Source organism: Pangasianodon hypophthalmus, chromosome 4, assembly GCF_027358585.1.
Source record: "Pangasianodon hypophthalmus isolate fPanHyp1 chromosome 4, fPanHyp1.pri, whole genome shotgun sequence".
In the NCBI taxonomy this organism is placed as follows: domain Eukaryota; kingdom Metazoa; phylum Chordata; class Actinopteri; order Siluriformes; family Pangasiidae; genus Pangasianodon; species Pangasianodon hypophthalmus.
This window is the reverse complement of record NC_069713.1, coordinates 8,947,442-8,969,252: the sequence shown is the minus strand read 5'-3', so window position 1 is coordinate 8,969,252 and position 21,811 is coordinate 8,947,442. Positions and strand designations below refer to the sequence as shown.

Genomic DNA, 21,811 nt, shown 5'->3' with positions numbered 1-21,811 from the left:
TTAACTAACTAACTAACTAACTAAATTAATTAAATCACTTAATATTTAAATCCAGCACATTAATAAACGGGTAGATGATTGAGAAATGCCGAGGTCAATGTAATTAATACAAATGTAAAATTAATGTTTTACAGACGTTAATGTAAAAATACAAAACAAAAATAATAATAAATAAACAAACTCGAAATGAAAAACCAGCAGGTAAATAAACCGGGCAACAATCAAGAAATGCTGAGGTGGTTGTTACTATTATTTATTTATTTATTTATTTATTTTTAATTTATTTATTGATTGATTTTTAAAAACTTCTTTTACTTTCCTTTTTGACTTCTGTGCTTCTATGTTACACGAGAGGACAGTAACTCTTTCTCACATCTGCTTTCCCAATAATGCCCATGTCTGCTTTTGAAATCCTGATATACACCAGCCCCATGCTTCCATTAATATCCGAGCTTAAAAAGAGGCCAGTGAAACCGAGGTAAAGCAGGTGTACATGCTCCGAGCGGACGGGGACGAGAGTTTCAGCTCTGAAATATAAAAAGGTGGAAGGCCATTGAGCAGAGGTTAAAAGCAGAGCCATGGCAAGCTGGAGAAAAAAAACGACAGCCGAGCACGTAAAGCTGACCGATATGAATGCGCTCGCGGTGCTAATAAAGTCTGCTGGCACAGGAATCAAACACACAGAGGATCAGGGGAATCTCTTTCAAACCTCGTCCTCTGTCGTCTGAATTTTAAAAAAAAACAGCTACTATCAGGTTCCAGACTCCTCTTGGCCAGCTCAGATGAATTACTGACTACTGAAACGAGTTCGAACCTCACAAATAAAAAGGGTTTATGCTGGTTTCAGATTTGGATTGTAGTGATTATTATTAAAAGGAAAAAGGAAAAAAAAGGTTGTCAGAGTAATAATTCGTATCATTTACATGATAAAACTGCTTTGTTGCTTCAAACTGCTTCAAAAAATCTGTTTTTTTTTTTCCTTTAGGGTGCCATTTGTGCTCCGCTAATATTACATTTCCATATATACTGTATTTAATGTAAAGTAAAGGTAAAAGGCATTTTAAACACAAAGAAAGTGTCCTTTACAACAACCTATGTGTATATTTCAGAGAAATAAAATGAATTAAATAAAAATAAAACCTAAAAAATCTACAACACATAAAAAATCCAGTATTTTTGAATGTCCCTGCCTTTCTCGAAGTATAATCTTTAAAATTCTTCAAAAACACATTAGTTTTACATTAATGTCTGAATCCATTTTAAATTCTCATGCTTGAAACATTATTTTTCACAAGTCGACCATTACAGCTCATGAAAAGTGCATTTTAGCTCACAAACACTCCACCCTTTTACCTGAACACATTCACCCCGATGAAATATTTGGAATATTCCACAACTCATATGCACAACAGGAAGTTGCATCATCCAAATTTCTTGAAGATCATGAGAAGAAGAAAAGTTCTCTCATTCATATTGAGAAATCAACTGGCAAGGTCACTTTCAATTTACAGCCCCATTGTGCAAAATATAGACTGCAAGTAAATTATTAATTTAAAAAAAAAAAAAAAAGATATTTGAAAATATCCTTAAGATGGATTCTAGTTATTAAACACATGCTGTTTATTTGCTAATTCGATGCTAAAACTCGACCTTGCTACTTGTTTAAGAGCAAAATGCAGTCATTGTTGGTAAAGAAAGGTTGTAAATATTAAATATTTTTGCCTAACAAATTTTTGAGTGGTTAAATGCACTTTTTCTTAGATTTAATGTTGAAAAAAAAGATTTAAAAAAAGTTTATTTTTTATCAGTTACAAGGTCTAAAAGGCACCCTAATCGTGGAATCATTCTTTTCAATAAAGTGGGGAAAAAAACCCAAATAACTCATTTTCTGTTGCAGAGTCGAAATATTATTAAAGTATAATAATTATTATTTTAAATAATTCTGAAGCACCTCTGGGTGAGATATATAGAGCCAACTCAGTGTCCACAATCAGCTCACATCTACTTTAATTCTCAGCAGTGTGTGTGCCCATGGTTGTGTGCATTTTAGTGATCCGAACGCCTCGTCACACGTACTCGAAAGCCTTTCAAATCATCACAAATCTGAATAATGGACAGAAAAGTTGGTATTAGCCTTTAGACCTTACATTCAAAGCCGAATTCAAAGTAAAAAGTCGGCTAATTTGGAACGCTGCGGGCAACGAGAGCACCAGGGAGAAATCTGGGTTTCACATCACACGCAGACGAAAAAACATGTGCCAACGTATCATTTGCTCTTTCCTCTGGATGTGTGTAACTTCCTGAAAGGACCGTATTTGGGTTTAAAGCCGCTACAGGTTATAATTTCACATCTATAATTCGATAGCCTTTTTTAATAGCAATCACGGGTCAGACGTCCAGCAGCGACTTTACAGTCATTTACAAATTACACAAAAAGTGGAGGCTTTTTATGCTTTTTTAAATTGCTGAAATGAAAGAAATGATTTATAATCTCGTCTGTATAATCCGGTGTCACCCAGATGAGGATGGGTTCCCTTTTGAGTCTGGTTCCTCTCAAGGGTTCTTCCTCATGTCGTCTCAGGGAGATTTTCCTCACTACCCTCACCTCTGGCTCGCTCATTAGGGATACATTTAAAATGTAACAGTGAATAACCGGATTTCTGTAAAGCTGTGACTATAGTTAGGTTGCCTGGATGATGTGGCGGCCATTTTGAAATAAAAACGGTGTTGGACTGGTGTTTGGACGTCTGAAACAAAAGGGTCACATTGCCTTTATGATTTATCTATCTATCTATCTATCTATCTATCTATCTATCTATCTATCTATCCAAAAGTTTACATACACCTAGGCTAAAGACATCTATCTATCGATCAGTTGATCTATTTGTCTGTCTATCTGTCTGTCCGTCTATCTACCTATCTGTCTGTCTGTTGAAAGTTTACGTACACCTAGGCTAAAGACATCTATCTATCTATCTATCTATCTATCTATCTATCTATCTATCTATCTATCTGTGTATCTATCTGTGTATCTATCTATCAATCTATGCCAAATTGGCTTGTTACAAATGTTAGAAATCTCCTCCATGCCCACAATGAGACGCTAACAAAACTCCATCTTTCATAATCACTGCTACGTAACAGGGCTATTAAGCACTGGTGCTGACAGAAAGCTCTCATCTCACCAGAAGCCCCATCAGTGACTCGCTCTCTCTCAATGACTCACTTATGTTCTCCGCAGGCACTTTGACGACGGCCGGCTCGATCAGGTTGTCGGCGAGGACGAAGGCTCCTTCCTCCAGCGTGTCCAGCAGCATGGTGGCGGTGTGCGTTTGCTCCGTCGAGTTCATGTCCTCCCACGACTTCAGCGCTTCCGGTCTCAGGAGGTTGTCCACCGTGTCCACGATGGCCTGCACACAAGAAAACCAGAGTGGTGATGGACAGCTGGAATACGTCTTCGTTTTTTTTTTTTTAAAAAAAAAGGTCTATACATACGTGCAGGCCAAGGCAGTGTAACAGAAGCTAATGAGACTCATGACAAGCGAGCAGGACCATGGAGGAGGGGCTGAGGGAATCTGCATGGGTATCTGGCACAAACAAGGTCCAGTGTTTGAGTGTTGTGTATTACCTTTGTCGTTTAACCATCGCAAATTCTGTTAGAAAAAAAAAATTAGCCCAATATTTTTCAAATCAATGGAGCATTCTTCTTCACCTCCATATCCCTACAAAGCTCATGTTTTCCTGAGACCAATAACGGCTACATTCCATAACAGGATCTGACCGCAGTGCCCTCAAAATGTATGCTTTTTCCTGTGGAGGGAGCGAGGGGGCTTGAAGCCGTATCGGGCGGCGGGATCTGTTTGCAGAAGCCCGGCGGACTGGAGGAAAATGGCATGTTCACCTTCGCTTTCTCACTCCTAATCGCAAGCTTTTCATTTCCTGAAGCCTGGAGCACAGTGCTAACTGAATTAAACAATCCCAACGCTACTCGCTGCCTCGTTTAAACAGGCCGTGGACCGCTCCCGACATCACATAGTGGCCACTTATAGGGCAGTGTCACTCCAGGCGTGCTATTAAAGAGGCAAGGAATAAAACTCAGCAGAGGCTTGTTGGCTTTTCGCTGTGGACTTCATGATTTACTGAAGATAAAATGGCTTTAAGACTGGCTAGGCCGTCTTTACAGGAAGCTCTTCAGCTGCTTTAGCACCAACAGTGAGCGTAGTAATGTTGTTTCACAGCTTTGTATTTTTCGTCTCTCAGAATCCGCCTTAAACTAGAAGTCAGTTTCGTTTGTATTTAAAACCACCGACTTTTCACCTTTTTTTCAGAATTTGGCACTAATTTGTTTAAAAAAGTAATAAAGTAATAAAAGAAAAAAACAATACAATTGTTTAAAAAAGTAAAAATTTGTTTTTTAAGTAAAAAAGTAAAAGTTTTACTGAGAAAACTGTAGATCACATCATGAGACAATAATTACATTTCTTTCTAAATACATGACCATGAAATTAGATCACAAGCAGCTTATGAAGGACCAACAGTCTGTCTATTTGTTTAATTGTTTGTTATTTTTATCATTTTTTTGTTTATTATTTTATAAAAGTTTTTGTGAGTTTGTTTTCCAAAACTGGAAAGCAACCTTGGCTGCTATATAAATTTAATGCATTACTATTATTATTATTATTATTATTATTATTTTTATTTACTTATTTATTTATTTATTTATTTATTTATTTATTTATTTATTCTTAACATCTACGGTTACACCCCAATAAACCTACAGAAACTTACGACGCTCTATAAAATTCACACTTATTGTCAACAATCTTGGTGTCATATTACAGGATTCTTGTTTTTTTTTTTTTTTGTGAATAAAATTCCATATCTTTTCAAGATTCTTTTCCAGATTCCTTTCTTGAAAATTACAGACTTTCCGTGTTCAGTTTTCTGGCATCATTTGAAAGGTCATCATTAAAACAAACTAAAGACAAACTTAATAAAATCTTAGCATCCTGAGTTGGTATCTTTTCTCAATTCCAACATTTCATCACTGGCGTGGAAAATATTGCCTTTAAATTCCAAACTTTTCCAGATCCATTTCTTAGAATCGAAAAAGCTTTTAATTCGATCAGGCCAAGAGCAAAGCAGAGTTACTGTTACCATGCAAAGTTGATTATTTTCCTATAACACCACATCATGAAGTGTTTTATTCCTCTTATACAGCAGCAATGTGCCAAAAATGACAAGTGTTTAGTTATTAAAGAATAACACATCATACTTTTTATCCATTTACAGTTACTTCTAATGTGGAACGTCTGTAAAACAAGCTAGTTCCTTTTAACACTTATGTTATAGCAGCTATAAATAGTCATTCCCTCACAAGCCTCTCTTTTTTTCTCTCTTTTAAAGTTTCGGAAAAACACTGACACTGGAGACTCCTTCCAGAAATGCTAAATAACCATGTCCTTATAGAAAACTTTAATATATCAATGATCATACTTTTCATTCCGTTTATGTGTAGCATCCATTGTACAAGTCTGTGTGTAAATTGTTACTATAGAAACGATACCGTGTTAGGACACGTTACAGCACATTAATATAAACGTGTGACGTTAATTCAGTGTGGTGACAAAAGTTTTAATTTACTGTGCTGTGTAATTTATTACATCCACAATAATAATACAGTGAATGGTGAAATTAGCTAATGACTGTATTATTAATGTGCAGGTTAACGCACTGTTTGACCTGGCTGTTATATAAACTGTGAAAAAAAAAAAAAAATCAGTCTGAATGTGGAAACTTGCTCATTAATTCGCAGACGGAAGAAGCCTGTGCTCTGCTTTAGACGAGCGGTGTTTACACCGTCAGAAGCGAGTACTCAGTGCATTCTTAATCTGAAGAAGGTTTGTCAACACTAACACAATCGTTTGAATGAAGAGGGACTTTGAGGTGGAGATCATAGCACACATTTGGGGAAGCTGGCACACGAAGCAAAGCGGCCCGGCGTCGGCCTAGTTCTCTCAGCAGACAAAAGGGAAAAGGAGAAAAAAAAACAGAAAACAAAAAAAAAAAACGCCATCACATGAATAAACCCCAGTCAGAAACTGGCTCACGTGACACCAGGCTGGGATTTTTCTGCAGCCTGTGTTTGTGTTCCTTCAGAGCCAAAAAAAAAAAAAAAAAACACACCCCAGAGTTGGGAAGATGGTGTTGAGGAAAACAGGAAATGTTTCAGATAGGAACATAAATTCTCCGAATCCATCAAACAATTGAATGCGGCCATGAGAACGCAGGATGATCAGCGAGTGCTGAAAAGTTGAAGTGGGTGAAAAAGCGAGCACGCAGCCACTTTGATCACACTGTTGGCAGACGGGGATGGTGCAATTACGGCCGCAGGAAGGCAATTACTCATACAATGTTCCAGTGCTGAGGGACGGGAGAGAGAAAAAGGAGGCGCGAGAGGGAGAAAAGAAAGAAAAGGAGAGAACAAGTGGTTGCGGAGGAAATCAGGACTGGTTCGAGAAACAGGTGGGTATAGGGAAAACAGGGAGTTGAAGAGAAAATTTGAAAATTTGGAAGCACGACACAGAAGCAGAAGCGGTGCAATGAGGGGGAAGAGGCACAGAAAATGCTGGCACAGAGACACAGAGAGGGAGAGAGAGAGAGAGAGAGAGAGAGAAAGAGCAAGAAACAAAGAGCGAGGGAGTACAAGTGGGAAGGAGAGAGCAGGGGATTGAGGGGGAGGGGAAAAGAGATAAAAGGTAAGGAGCAAGAGCGAGAAGCGAGCGGGGAGCACAGAGAGAGAGAGAGAGAGAGAAAGAGAGCGAGAGGGAGAGAGATGGAGGGATGAAAAGTGTAGAAAAAAAACCCAGTAGCCAAGCAGACAAAGGCAGACACAATACTAATAAGTGGCTAAAGAATGAGTCAGATTCCAGCAGAGAGCATCCTGCGGTAACAGAAAGTCAGCCAAAAAGCCAGCCAGCCAGACAGACGGACAGACAGACAGACGTTCAGACAAACAGACAGAAAGACAGACAGACAGACGGACAGACAGACAGGGAAGCTACATAAAGCTGGATTATAATTGTATATACCTTCATATAGGCCCTGCACGTCTTTTCTCGCTTCTGACGCTTTTTTGAAAAACAGGAAAAGAAAATCACAAAAAAGCGAAGATCAAGAATAAGACAGAAACACACACACAGAGTTAGAAGTCATTAGAAGCTACAAAACCAGGTTCTGCGTCATCAAAGGAACATCAAGGCACCACATTCCTGCACACAATCAAGCGTTTCGTCTCGACGATGCAATCAGACGTTGCACAGGAGCAGCGTCACACTGAGAGAGCACTGTGCTACCCCACATCGCCCTCCTCTTTCAATTAAAAGTGTCTTTTGAATACCTAACTAGCTTACATAACCAAAACACCAGGACTGCTGAGTTGTAGATGGGGGTGGGGGTGGGAGAGTGGGGTGGGGAGAGTGGAGGGAAAAAAAAAAAACAAAAAAAAACGGAGACGCAAGTACTGGACCGTGCTAGAAAATCCATTAAACTCAATGCATTCAAGCTGGAGGAGGTCATTTGTATTTGATGGTCAGGATAATTGTGCTATCTGGCGATATGAAGGTTTCAGAGCCGCCGATAGTCATTTTATCAAAACAAAGTGCCCCCCACACCCGTATCTCCCCCCCCTTCCCTTTTCCACGAGCCGATCCTTGCGGCGACGCAGAGCGTGAAGAAGAAGAGATGGAAGAGAGGGAACACTTCAGCATGCAAACAGGATTTTTTTTTTTTGCAGAATTACACCTCCTTTCTTTTTCTTTATCACCGGCAGTGGCTTCAGCAGCGCCAGCGCCAGCGCCAGCCTCGAGGCGGAGTAAGTCCACCACCTCGTCGTCCCACAATCCTTTATGTGGGAGATCAACGGCCTCGCGGGGCCCTCCAGTCAAGCCTCTTCTGCGGAAATTCCTCCTTCAGCAAATACTTGGCTGCATATTACAATCCTAAAGGGCCCTGGCTTCTATCCTGCGCTTTATTTTTTTCATTTTTTAAAATGGTTTCTAGACACTAGCGGTGGCTTTTACATCTGTAGCGCCAGGTGAGTCAGATGCGCTAACCCCATAATTACAGAGGAGCCGAGCTGGAACATATTCAGGAGGGGGAGAATAAACCCTGGGGCTGGAGTACTGACAGGCAGACAGGAGGGAGTGTCCTTCTCTACCACCTAGAGAAGATAAGCACGCTCGAAACGAGAAAAGAAAAAAGGGATTCGGCTTGTCAGAAAAAAAAAGCAAATATGCATAGGCGGGTCGTTGTTCAGGAATTCCACCGGGCCTGCTAAACGTTTCAGGAATTCCACAGTGGCAGGAAAATGAGCTCTGGGAAAGTCAGAGGCAATTGAGATCAGGAAATCCACAAATTTACAACTGTACCAAGCTCAAAAGGTTCTGGTGGGAACAGAGGGCTTGGTGATGCAAAATAAGCAGTTGATCTGCACCCAAACATCAACTGAGAACATAAATGTGCAACTGGAGGTCTACTTATCTGTAATTGCACTGAAAATTGCACAGAAATTCCCTTAAAAAAAATGACAGAAAAACAAAACATTGCAAAATGTGCGGAGATACCGGTAAAAAAAAAAGCCGCGCTATTATTCCTGATCGCGAACTGGATATCATGCAAAATATGACACTGTGCTCAAAATAAAAAAGAAACCATTAACGTGCTGTACCTTGTTGAAGCTGCGTCCGGCCGAGTCCTTCTCGCTGGGCCTGAGCTCCTGAAGCTGTGCGTCCAGGATGTCCACCAGCTGCTCCATGAGCCTGACGCTGGAGCTGACGTCTCCGGCAAACACAGGGCCGTGCGTGTGCCGTGCCAGCTCATTGGCCAGGTTCGCCGCGTTCTCTCCACTCCGGATCTGACCCAATTTAGAGCCGAAATGTGTGATTACAAGGGACACAAATTACATGGTAGATTTAATGCACGGAATTGGCAGAGAAAGCAAGAGAACCATGTTGATCAACTTTGCAGCCCAAATTTGGGGTGGTGAGTAAATCTTTTGGGTGAAATAAACTGAAGAGGAAATTGTTACTTGTTGCAGGGAAATGAATGTGGCGTGACTGGCTCGGGGCTGCTATTCACAACGCATTAATCAAAGGGTGCTGCTAAAACGCTGTCCACACATAAACGCAAAATAACATGTTTTGGATATATATCGATATGGAGGTGGATAAAATTATGCTATAGCTCACAAAGTTCGACAGAAAACCGCAATTTGTTCAGAATCCCTTGGCTTGCAAAGCTGATGAAAGATAGCGGTACAAAACGTCCCATATTTCATCATTATCAAATACCAATACAACATATTACTCAGTAAGCACTTATTATTCAAGGACAAATTATTTAAAATGGAGACAAACCCATTTTTTAATCGGTTTAGAAACATCTCATATGAGAATTGAAATTTAATTAGGCTGGAAAACAAATGGTTCTTTCCGTGTACTTTTGGAATACTTATAATAAAATCATATCAATCAAGTAATATAAATATTTAATGCATATTTAAAAATATATATATATACATGTAATATTAAATTAATATTAATCTTTTATATTGTAATATTAAAAACAAATCTGCAATGAATAGGAGACAAAATTAATAGTTTAATTAAAAAGAAAAAAAATGTTCAAATAATTGTGGACATGTTTACAAAAACAACAAAAGCATATTTATACACTTTATATTTAATTTAATTTAATGTAAGTGGCTATGTATTTGGAGATTGGATATTTTATTTTGTTTTGTTTATTTTACTTTATTTTGATCAGGAACAGAAATATTTTTTTGGTCAAGAACAAAAATTCTGTCAAGCCCCCTCTTGTACTGAAAAACCACAAATAACAGCCAAATCAAACAAAACTACCACTCAGGGCCAAGATTTCACTTCTTCGGTCTAGTTTTCTACAACACTGTGGTCATCTGTTAGTTCGAGAATGAAGAGTTTAACAGTTAGCACATAGCAGAAAGCAGCTGCTCCACATTCATCTGCCTTATTTAAGTTTTGTAAGGATATTCGCTCATGCCGGTGCTTATTTATGCTTTGATTATTTGTGTGCACTTTTTTTTTTTCAGGTACATACTTTCATCTTTTACTGTTTTGTACCTCTGACTAATTACAGCCATTGATGATGAAAAATAAACGTACTCAAAGCTTCCGAATATAATCAAAGCTTCAAAAGTATCATTAATTAAAATTCATTTTTGTTTTGAAATTTGCAGGCTTTGTTGTTAGAACAAAAGAGAAATAATCTGCCAATTGGCCAATAATATAAAATATATACAACAAATTGTGTATTAAAAAATAATTATATTATATTATATTATATTATATTATATTATATTATATTATATTATATTATATTATATTATATCATATCATATCATATCATATCATATTAGATTAGATTAGATTATATATTAAAAAATTACCAGTCATACCTAAGTTTTTAAATCTGGTACTAACCTTTTGCGCCACCTGTGTGACCCAGTGGGAGGTGCAATTGCTGAGGTCTGGTCCCTTTGCGTTCCATGTACCACTCACAGCTGTGCAGAGGTATGAGGCAATACCTGTGCATGGAGAACCAGAAAGAGAATGTGACATGAACCACGGTGGTAAGTGGCAAAGAAAGCAAAGAGAGCAAGTGAAAACTGCAAAAAAGAGAACTGACTGGGAACCCAGTTCCCACTGGTGAAGAGACGAGATGTACAGAGAGAAGGTAGAGAGAACCAGATGGCAACCAGACATAGAGGGTGGAAGGGTTGTGGAAAGTAGTAGCGGGAGAAGTTGGAGAGCCAGGGGTAAAAGGAAAAGTTAACCAGAAGGAGAAACAGATGTAGAAGATAGAGAGAACCAGAGGCAAGGCCAGAGAAGCAGAAAGGAGGGAGAATGTGAGGAGAACCAGTGGAGAGAGACTGAGAAAAAGAAAAGATATCCAGAAGAGGAAACAGATGAGGAAGGAAAGGAGGACCTTAGGAAAGATATATAGGGAAAAGATGTAGAGAGAAAAGATGGAGAGAATCAAATAAGTAATATAGAGAGAACCATAGGGAGAAGATGGAGAGAATCAGTTGGAAAAGAATGAGAACCAGTGGAGGACGTTGGAAAGAAGTAGAGAGAGAAGGTGGAGAGCATCACAGGAAGAAAGTGGACAGAACCAGAGGAAGAAAGTGTCACACCAGAAAGGGAAGGTTGACAAACCAAAGGTATAAGGAAAAGATCATCAGTAGGAGAAACAGAGAGAAAAACTAGAAAGAATTAGGGAGGAACCAGGTAGAGAGGGTAAAGAGAACCAGAGGAGGATGGTGGAAAGACATAGCAGGAGAAGGTGGACAGAACCAGAGGAAGGAAGTGCAGAGAACAAGAGAGAGTACCAGTTGGAGAAAGATGAGGTGGAAATGAGAATCAGAAGAAGAAAGAAGGAGAATGAGAAGACAACCTTTTGAGAGAAGGTTGAATATTGTATAATAAGTAATATTGAGAGAATCAAATAAAGATGGTAGAAATTAAGTGGTGGGTAAGTGGTGAAGGTTTTGGACTACTGGTCAGAAGGTTGTTAGTTCAAATCCCAGCACTTCCTAACTACAACAGTTGGATCCCTGAGCATGACCCTTAACCCTCAACTGCTCAGCTGGATAAAAGCATTAGCCAAATGATTGAATGTAAAAATGCAAATATAGAGAAAACCTGATGAAGAACTGCACTGAAGAGTGGAGAAAACCCGAAAGCAGAATCAGAAAAAGAAGATGCAAATTAACCAGCATAATACTGCAGTCTGTCTCTCCTCATTAATGCCTCAAGGCCATGCTTTTCTCCTAAAACCATTTCCAAATGGCTCAGGGAAACAAATCAAGCTGTGTAGATGCTCGTCTAATCCACAAACAAGCTGTCACAACACACTAATCACATGACTCCTTACACAAATAAACAGCAAATCACCAGTGCTAAATTAACTCCTAGAGTCGAGCGAACACCGAAGTTAATTTCAGCCTGGGCGGCCAATTCTGGCCTGGAGGGAAATGCCAATCTGTGGGGTTTTTTTCACCATACACACATCGCACACCCACACACACATGGTTCCTTCGAACACGACCTCTCCATGTTCAGCCTCATGCTGACTTCAATCTAAATCAGTAATCTGACACTGCATACAGACATCCACATAAACACACACCTTTGGTTCCTTTGGGACATGGCCGCTCCACGGTGACGCCCCTGTGTGTACGAGGCCAGACGATGTCTCTGATCTCAGTGCTCTCGCAGAACCGTCTGCTGGTGGGCGGAGGACCAGCACTGGTGGGATCTACAGCCCCGGGGTTCTCCACTGCAGGCTCCTGAGCTCCTCTGCTCTGTTTGGGGTTGACCGTGACTGTGGTGTTGGACAGAAATCGGTGTGTGGAGCTGCTGCTGGTGCTCAGGGTAGTCGTGGTTCTTCTGGGGAACGCCGTTGACGTGACCCCATTTGCGAGTGTTGACACTGTGAGAAGATTAAGCATCGTTAGAAGGTGTACTTATGAAAAGCTGCGAAATATTTCGATGCAGCTCAATGTTTTAAAGATTGTTAACCAATACACAGCATCAGGTTGCCTTTTATCTTTTCTCCTTTTAATAAAGTATGGATGGGTTGGGATTCTTGTCCTGTGCTGATATTCATGAAGTCAAGAAATATATATGGAGTACAATACAAAAGACTGAATCGCAGAGAGAATTGTATTGTCAGTCAGAATAGTAGTGCTGGGTGATACATGGTCATAAAATACATCACAAATACACTTTCTGAGACATATAGAGTATTATCAGGTCCCTCATTATGAGACTGACATTTAGCTGGACATGAAACTTTATTCGGAATGTGTTTGTGTACATTGCAGCCATTTTCTCCCTTTAGGCTATAGCTTAGCATATAAAATACTAGCTTTATTTACATAATATATCATTAGCTAAGCTATCCATCTACCTAAACACAGCAATACTTGTCAGCAAACATGGATGCTATTTTTACAAGCTAGTTCACGCTGATGTTACCTCTCTAATAGGAGGTTTTTAAAGAGTTTGCTAACAAACTTCTACATTTTAGGCTAAATATTACATTGTATATTTAAACTAGTAGCCATGTTTACAAGCCAGCTATACTTAAACCTTAAATACACTTAACTAGTTTGTGTAAAAAAAAAACAGTTGGCAAGTTTGCTAGCAAGCTAGCAACATTTGGTTAATTATATTGTTATTAAAATAGCAACCATGTTTGCTGACAGGCTAGCTTATCTTAGAGAGATATTTTATCAGCACATAGCATCTTCCCTTTTTATTTTCCCCTCATTTTCCATGGCAAATTAAAAAGCATCGGAACGTCTCTCAAACTTTTTGCAGGCAGGAAAAAAAAAACCGACCCCCTCATTACACATTTATTTTATGAACGTAATCCAACTATTTGAACATTAGGCTCATTATTTCAATTTGGCCTTATTTATTGAATCCACAGAGTTTTTTTCATCCCTGAATTTTCTTTACTTCTGAGTTACTGATGTTTTGATTAGACCCATTCCATTCAAGTGACCAGATAAACCGGCTAATGACCATACAGATGGTGGGTTGTTATTTCCACTGCTGTAACAACATAAAAGAAAAAAATCAAGGACCCCCTGACTTTGCTTCACAGACCCCATTTTGAGAATCATAGACATAAAAAAAAGCTCTTGTCAGACTCAAACATCTGGACACCTCTATAGTAACGTACTACATTGTACACTCTGAGGATCGTGTGTGATAATGGCTGGTGTGAAGTGCACTGTTCACACTGCTTCCTTGTCAGATATAGTGATAATTCAAAAATAAAAGGTCTGCCACCTCCCAGGAATGCTGTTTCTTTTTGTCTCCACTACAAAACTGATAGCAAAGCGAATGTCTAACCGTTCCCATCTTTCATTTTCTGCACCTCAGAGTAAATGCCGACTCGTCACTTCGCTCGGGTATCATCCTCACAGGAGCTGTTTGTTACTCTGGCCAGATTAAATGTCAATGGCGAGAGACAAATCTAAGCCTGACTGCATTTCACTTTTCTCTGACATTAGCTCTATTACCATTCTTCTCTCTCCTCAAGCCTGCTCGTCCTTAATTCTTTAATAAAGTGAGCCTGAGCGAGCCAGCGTAAGTCTTTGGTGAAATTCCTGTGCATTATATATGAGATAAGAATTGTTCAATGTGACAGAATATCTGATGACATCTGCAGTTTTTATTTCAAATCACACATAAACACCCATTCTTCAAACATATCTGTCTTCCAAGTAAAAAGGAAAATGGCTTCATGGAGTTAAGTATTAAGTCATGTTTGAGTTCCTTCATGTATGTTTTAGTGTGTGAGAGAACAGCTATATCAGTTTACTAACCCACTTTGCGCTGGTACGATAACGCCAAGAAAAGTGTAAATGTGTTTGTGGGTTGGCTGAACGCAGGCGAGGCCACTTGAACGAGGGCTGCTAGAAAAGAGAGCTCGCTGTGCGCCGCGCCAACAGGGGAAGGGGGGAAAGGGCAATTGTGGCAGGAGAGGAAATATCACATATCTGGCAACCCATCATCGGACACGGATCTCCATTTCCTGCGAGCAAACACACGCACGCCGGGCTGAAGTCCAAGCCACCAATCTGGAACATCTTTTCTTTTGTTTCTTCATTCCGGTAAAATATGCAGTTCATTATTTCCCCTAGTCACTCCCTCATTGCACTGAGAAAACCTGAGCAACCTGAGACGGACGAGTAAGCTAGAACGCAACGATCCAAACCCTCTGGGTCATGACACTCTACTGATTATTTACTGCCTTATTCCTGCAATGAAATAAGACAGCTGTGAGAGCAAGCTGACGTTTGTTACCTCACTTACACACTCCATTCATTCGCTCACTTTCCCTCTCCACACTATATTTTATTTAATAATAGACAGATACTACATCTATTTTTCATTCTTAACACTGAAGGACCTGTCATGTTACACTTCTTTCTTTCAGTGAATAGGACTGAACAGAATTCAAAAGTTCTCCAAATGCTGCCTCTCTAGGTTTCAACTTAATGTAGCATGCAGCATTTTCTCTAGATCAGAAGAAAACTGTCTAGGAACGATTTTTTTTTTTTTTTTCAATTTTTCTTTTCAATACTGATAGAGATACAAGTATCAAATACCTGATTCTGACCTCCTCTTCATCTACTTCCATCAACTCAGAGATGTAGCATTAACTTAAAGGACATTATGAAAATCTGGCTAGCGTTTTTATTTCCTTTCTTTCGATTGCGTATTCATGTCGTACAAATTGTTCTACCGTAAGTTAAATTGGCTGATGTGTGTAGTGCGGCATGTGGTGGGATTCCTAATGAGTATGTGGCACTATAGCTACAACTAATAGAAATATGTCATATTACTATTTTGTTTAAACTAAATGAAAACTTTTTTTTTTCAAAAGTCTACAGCTAGTAGGATTTTTTTTTTATTAATCTGGTTATACCTACTTGTTCTCTGGGCACCTATAAATAAAAAACTAATATCCCAGACATCAAATGTGTTTGTCCCAAGAGGCCAGGCTACTGATTTACCCCCCCTTAATATTCTGTCAGGGCAGAGGTCACGTCCAAACACGAATGTGAGCCATAAAAGCAGAAAAATTGGATTGTGTCTATGTGCTTTCCGCAGCAGAAAACCATCTCCACCTCAGTTGTCCAATAAATCAAGAGATGATGATCATCTTGCTGGGTAGTCCATATGAGTGGCTAAAGATAATAAGTTACTATCCTACTATCATTCCCATCGTTTTCTGAAATACAAGTAGAAACTCCCAGCCACTGGCACACAATGTTCCAGGATTAAACCAAAAGCCATTTATAGTTTCACGACATATCACACAAACACCTGATGGATCATCACCTTGAGAACTCAAACAGAAAGCTTTTGTCTACTGAGAGGCTCGTCGATACTGCCGAAGATGAGCGTTAATGTCACTAAACTGCCTGTCAATCACCTATTTGACCTTGTCAGTCTATCTGAAACGCCAGAACACCACTCGATGACACCACCTCTGGCACTGGAGTTTTTTTTCCCCTGCACATTCAGGTAAATCGTGTCCTGCAGCAAAAAAAGGAGTAAAAGGAGGAGAAAAAGAGCAAGAGAGGTAAACAACAACCTAGCCCGCCTCAGTGTTTCTTCTGACATCTCCCGTCTGGCAGCTCTACAATTTTCTTTTGATTATGCCGACCAATTTCACAGGCGGGCAGAAGAAAGGAACGCTTGGGGGTCGTCCAGCAGCGCTCGCCGGGAAACGAGCCTCAATTAGCTGTCATTTCGAGAGTCAGTGAAGTCACTCGCCGTGCAAGAATCAAATATCAAGGACGTGTAGTCCGTCAGAGGCGATGACTGTTAACAATATCGAGTGAGGAAACTTTAAAGAATGAAAGCAAAAAATAAATGGAGAGGAGAAAGCTCATCGGTGCTTAACAACAAAAAAAAACATGAAGCTCTTCTTAGCTTCAAAAGATCTTGCTTAGTTTCTTAGCTTGAAGCACACGGACTTCAGGCAAAGCAAACTTCAAACTTCATTCGCCCACTTTGTGTGAAGTTCCCTCCAGCTCGAGTTTCCAGATGGCTGCCTGCTGAAGGAACGTACAAAAGCTATTAAACGAGCGTAGAAACACACCAGCCATGAGACAACACGATAATAATGGAAGGATCAGCACATGTTTGTTTAGTCTGGATGAACCAAATGATGCCGCAGTTCCTTAAGCAGCTCGCAGGCTTCAGTGGAAAGTGGATTTTTCAGTTGCGCAGGAAACCAAGTAGTCTTCACCAAAAAGACCAAAAAGTACAAAAGGTGAAAATGCTCACATGTTGGAAACAGCTTTTGAATTTTAAAAAATACATAACAAAAAGCTCTTTTAAAACAAAATAACAGGAAGTGGGTGACGGTACAGGAAGACAACCACGTGCTGCAATTTAAGAATATCTGAATCACACTAAATATATTAAGTGCATTTATTAAAAGCTTTTTGACGTTAGTTAGGTTTTCATTTGATATAGCTGGGTCAGAAATGTGAGCTAAATAGCACATTTTACACTGAAATGTATGGCAGTGGATGTTTCTCTCCTTATTCATAAAGTAGTGAAAAAGTAAAAACCCAATCAACATTTCATTTTTTTCAAATAATTTTATATAGAAATAAATTCATTTCCTATTTAAAATGCAAATAAATACAATTATGTAAAAAAATGGTTTCCTTGTTTTTCCCATTTTCATAACAAAAATGAATGCGCACCACGTAAATGAACCTAAAACCTAAAAAGACTTTTTTTTTACAACATGTTTTAGACTCGAGTGTGCCGATCTCGATTTAGATCACGCTCTACACACTACCGCAGAATTATGAGGCATTGTTTGCGCTGCTTCTTCAGCCTGTGTGAATGGGCATTGAGCAGCAAAACAACACAATCTGCCAAAGCTAAATTTAAACTTTTAATGGGATTTAGGTTGCAAGTTGAGCTCCAACTTTTAATAGGTTCCAGGTTCCAGGATTAGATATCATTAAAAAGCAAAAGAGCTCTTTATAATTCACACAATAGCAGGGGAAAAAATCTACTTCTTAAATGTCATGGTTGGAATACCAACACCAAAAGAAACATAAGAATGCATGTGATTTTTTTAATTTCCTTATTTGTTTCAATAAAAGAAATTAAATGGCTGTAACCGCTTAACATATAGATAATGTGATCTGTAAATATGTGCCATCAATAGCCTTGAACATGTCTAGCATTGTGGTGAATAAATTGTCCTCGGTGAGACAATTTATCAGCCGCTCGTCATCCGGGCAATCGATCATGTGACCTAGTGACCAAAGTCATTTATGACTGCTTCCTCGCATATGCCAAGCCTAAATCAAATCGTGATTGAGACAGATGTGTGTTTTATCTAGTGGTCTGATTTTCGCGAGCTCGTGCGGCGCGGATGGTTCCCGCCACCTGTCACTCGACAGATTTGTTTCGACCTCTGGCAACACCTGCCACACGCAGACACACACCTTCCTCTGTTAGCAACAGAGGCAAAGTGCCACTTTCACCGGCAGCTCATGGCATACAATATAAAGGTGTGATGAGTAACATGCTCTAAGCACTGAATCTCAATCTGGACTGCTTTTATTCACCATCACGCTGCTCGGTTCTCTCAGGCAGAGCAGCGTTAGCAAACTTTACATCTTTTGCTACAGTTCAATGACCCAGATTTCCAGCACACAGAAGAGCAAGAAGGCTTAAGCTTAAAATCTGCACCGGTTAAGGAAGCATTTCTAAAAATGAATGCTCGGTGGTGGAGAAATCAGCGATCAATACATTTTCTTGTGAGATGCAGCAGAAATATTACAGGGACTCGATAACAGTCTAAGCTAAACACACCAGATGGTTCTCGCAAATGAGAGAAAAAAATGTAAATAAAAAAAACAACAACAATCCGAATGAAGCATTTCTTTTAGGACTGCATGCGTAGGCCTGCGCTTTGATTGCACATAATTTTAAACTCTGAACGACCTGGAAAGAGCTGTAAAAGTAATCATTCTACTGAAGATTTATTTTAGTGGAGCAAATTTGTTGTTATGTAAGTGGCAGCCCCACTCCAGACGACCTGATTTTGTTGAATCACCTCTCACCGTGATTACTACACTCTTAAATGCATGCAGATGGGAATTTGTCTCAGTTTCCGATGCTGTTTTTTTTCCCTCATAAAAGATAATTATAGCCTGAAATTCGCTTCTTGCTTCAATTATCGATTTCCACCTCAATGACTACTGCTGCTGACGAAATATCCATGAGTATGGAGCATTCAGGATTCAAAATAGACTTTTAGGATTTATTAAGAGTGGGTAATATGACAAAAAAATATCATATCATGATATCTGAAGACATTTCTATGATATAGAATATCCATCGTGATACGTAGGTTTGCTAACAAACAAACAAATGTCGGTTTAGCTAAAAAAAAAATTAAAAAACTGTGAAAACCTGTATTTTTATTTTATGTCTATAAAAATAAACCATTTAACACTGAAAAGGAGAAAAAAATAAATATTTAATAAAATTTCTTTTTTTTTTTTAAGTTTACAATTTTAAAGATTCATTACATTTCAACAAAATGGTATCAATTTTTATAAAATGTTCCACAATATATCTGCAATATACAGTATTTGACATAATTCAGTACAATATCATTATCATATCGTATTACCGCCTGGCCACAAGCCTCACAACCTTTTTTTTTTTTTTTTTGCTTAAAAAAATCACAAGAAAAATACTATGTCAGATTCTAAAGTTTTAACCAGAAATTTTCCATTCGTTGTATTTTATCAGCCGACATTCCTCAGGAGCATCTGAGATTGGTGACAAGGATTAATAAAAAAAAAGTTTCTATTTGCTTAGGAGATTCCTTATTCACCAAAAATAGATTATTCAGTCTGAATTTGTGCAATCTGATATGAAAATGATGATTTGGTGAAATAATATCCTCCTGTGTGTATAACCCAGATTTGCTAAACAGACACTCATCATTCAGTAATCACGCCGCTCTAACAGGTGCTCAGTGATTCTCGACTATGTAAATGTAAACCATTAACAGACTGATCTTCTCCCATCACAGGCTCTTAAAAGACACGGGCGGATCGGTGCCAGCGTGTGTTTGGCAAACCCTGATTTACGAGAGCCAAGCTGCAGCTTATTATCCTCGGCACAGACTCCGTGCCTCTGGTCAAACAAAAAGCGAGAGAAGACAAACGGTGCGTCTGAGAGAGGAGTCACAATGCATGTTTCTTTTTTTCCTCCCATTTGCACTGCATTTCATTTTGACTCCACATGCCTCTGCTGCTCCGGCGCCATGGCAACAGACCTCAAGGCCCTCCCCAGCGAGGTTCTTTCCCCTCTGGATGGCGACCTTTAACCTCGCTAATGACTCTGAATACATGAGTGACACACACCAGTGTGCGCTCGGTTAGCGTTCATTTAGCAGTGTGCAATCTCATTTCGCATTTCATCTCAATGATGGACGCAAACACGGCGAGATGTCGGGCCACTCGCCGAATCCCACTACATCTCTATGAAGCCTCTTGTGACTGATGAAAGTAATTAATTTTATGGTTTCACTCGTTGGCTTAAGATCAATACTGGCTCTGAGGCAAATCCATTTTCTCTGCATTAATTTGAAAATTCTCCTGGAAATGATTAGCTCATGTGATTATGGCTTTCTAATTCCTTAGGCCAAGGTAATACTATGCTTGTGCATTCCAGACAATCCCTTTTAAATATCACTATGAGGTGTTTAATTTGCTGGTGCTTAAATATGTTGGTATATATTTTATTGTCAGGCTCCTTTTGCAGTAAAGCACATAGAAAATGAGCCAAATCAATGTGATTTCATGTTTTTTCTTCTTCCTTTTTTTGGTGTTAGCCATGGCTTTTCTTTCTCTGAAACCAGACAACATTCTGAAACCAAAGTCAGTAAAACACAAATCAACAAACCCACCAGTCATAAACTTCCTAAAATTCAGTATTTGTTTTGGTGTATTCCTTCATTATAAGCGATAATTTGGTTCAAAGCTTCTGTAGTGTTATTATATTTATCAACAGCAACAGATTGTAGTTAGGCCTCGGCGCTCTCACTACCATGGCCCGGGTTCGATTCCCGGCCAGGGAACTAACCCCAGGCACTGGGGATGCACATGACAGTGCACTCCCAGTGCCGGTCTCAAGCCCGGATAAAACTGGGGAGAGTTGCATCAGGAGGGGCATCCGCCGTAAAATCTGTGCCAAATCAAATATGCAGACCAATGATCCACTGTGGCAAGCCCTAACGGGAGCAGCTGAAAGAAGAACAGCAACAACAACAACAACAACAACAGATTGTAACTTTATGCGACATTTAATTCATTAGCTTAGCTCATATCTCTTTATAAATCCTCCTTCTGGAAAAGGCTGTGTAAAAAGGAAGTAGTGCCAGACTGTAAATAAGTGACAATGATGTACAATGAAATCATTTTGAATCATTAATGGAAAGATTTACATCAAGGCTAAAAAAGATATTTACTCTTACTGAGAAGAATAAAATATAAAGTCAACAGCTAGCAAGCTTCTCCGTCAAACTTTTTTTTAGCCCCCACTTATTAAAAAAAGGTGGTAAAAGTAATAAATCCTCTGGTAAAGTTTGAAGTACAGCTTCAATTTTTTCACTCAGGTCAAAGCAGAAAAGTATAAACTCTTAAATTAACTTAAAGTATGAGAGTAAAAGTACAAGAATGATTTACAAAAGAAAATTTCTGAAGGTAAACTAGTGACTAATTGGCTAACTAATAAAAGCTTTATTCCTAATCTCACAAACGGTAGCTAGCATGCTAATAACTCTGCCCATACAAACTAGCTGAATGCTAATAGCTAAACTACTGTGACAAATACGAAGTGTATGTAGCAGCAGAGTTTAGATTTGTTAGGAATTTAACTCACTCCATGAAGCTGTCTGGCACTAAAAACTGATCTTATAAATGTATAAATATATGATTATAGTGAAATGTATTCATGTATTACGTCGGCTAACCTTCATAATATAGCTACAGAGCAAGTTCACTAGTTAGCCAGGACGGCTTTCCACAGCTAGGCTGTATCAACATTAGCTAGCTAAATGTTCACATGCTCAATTCTTTAATTTCTGTAATAATTTGAATAATTTCACCAAACACAAACACATTTGCATCATG

The 21,811-nt window shown here is 39.0% G+C and overlaps 1 protein-coding gene across 8 annotated transcripts in view; it reads right to left on the bottom strand.

The window, feature by feature from the left end:
• The window catches only part of LOC113526595 (adhesion G protein-coupled receptor L2-like), a 125,632-nt gene that overhangs the window by 39,638 nt on the left and 64,183 nt on the right, over window positions 1-21,811 (bottom strand). For 6 of the 8 annotated variants that reach the window (XM_026913781.3, XM_053233786.1, XM_053233789.1 and 3 more), the window contains exons 6-10: window positions 12,229-12,531; window positions 10,521-10,624; window positions 8,729-8,914; window positions 7,092-7,130; window positions 3,227-3,410 (exon numbers count right to left, since the gene is read on the bottom strand). In XM_026913781.3, coding sequence (XP_026769582.3) covers window positions 3,227-3,410; window positions 7,092-7,130; window positions 8,729-8,914; window positions 10,521-10,624; window positions 12,229-12,531 — 816 coding nt within the window. The remainder of the gene's footprint in view (window positions 1-3,226; window positions 3,411-7,091; window positions 7,131-8,728; window positions 8,915-10,520; window positions 10,625-12,228; window positions 12,532-21,811) is intronic. The other 2 variants (XM_053233782.1, XM_053233784.1) reach the window with 1 other exon arrangement.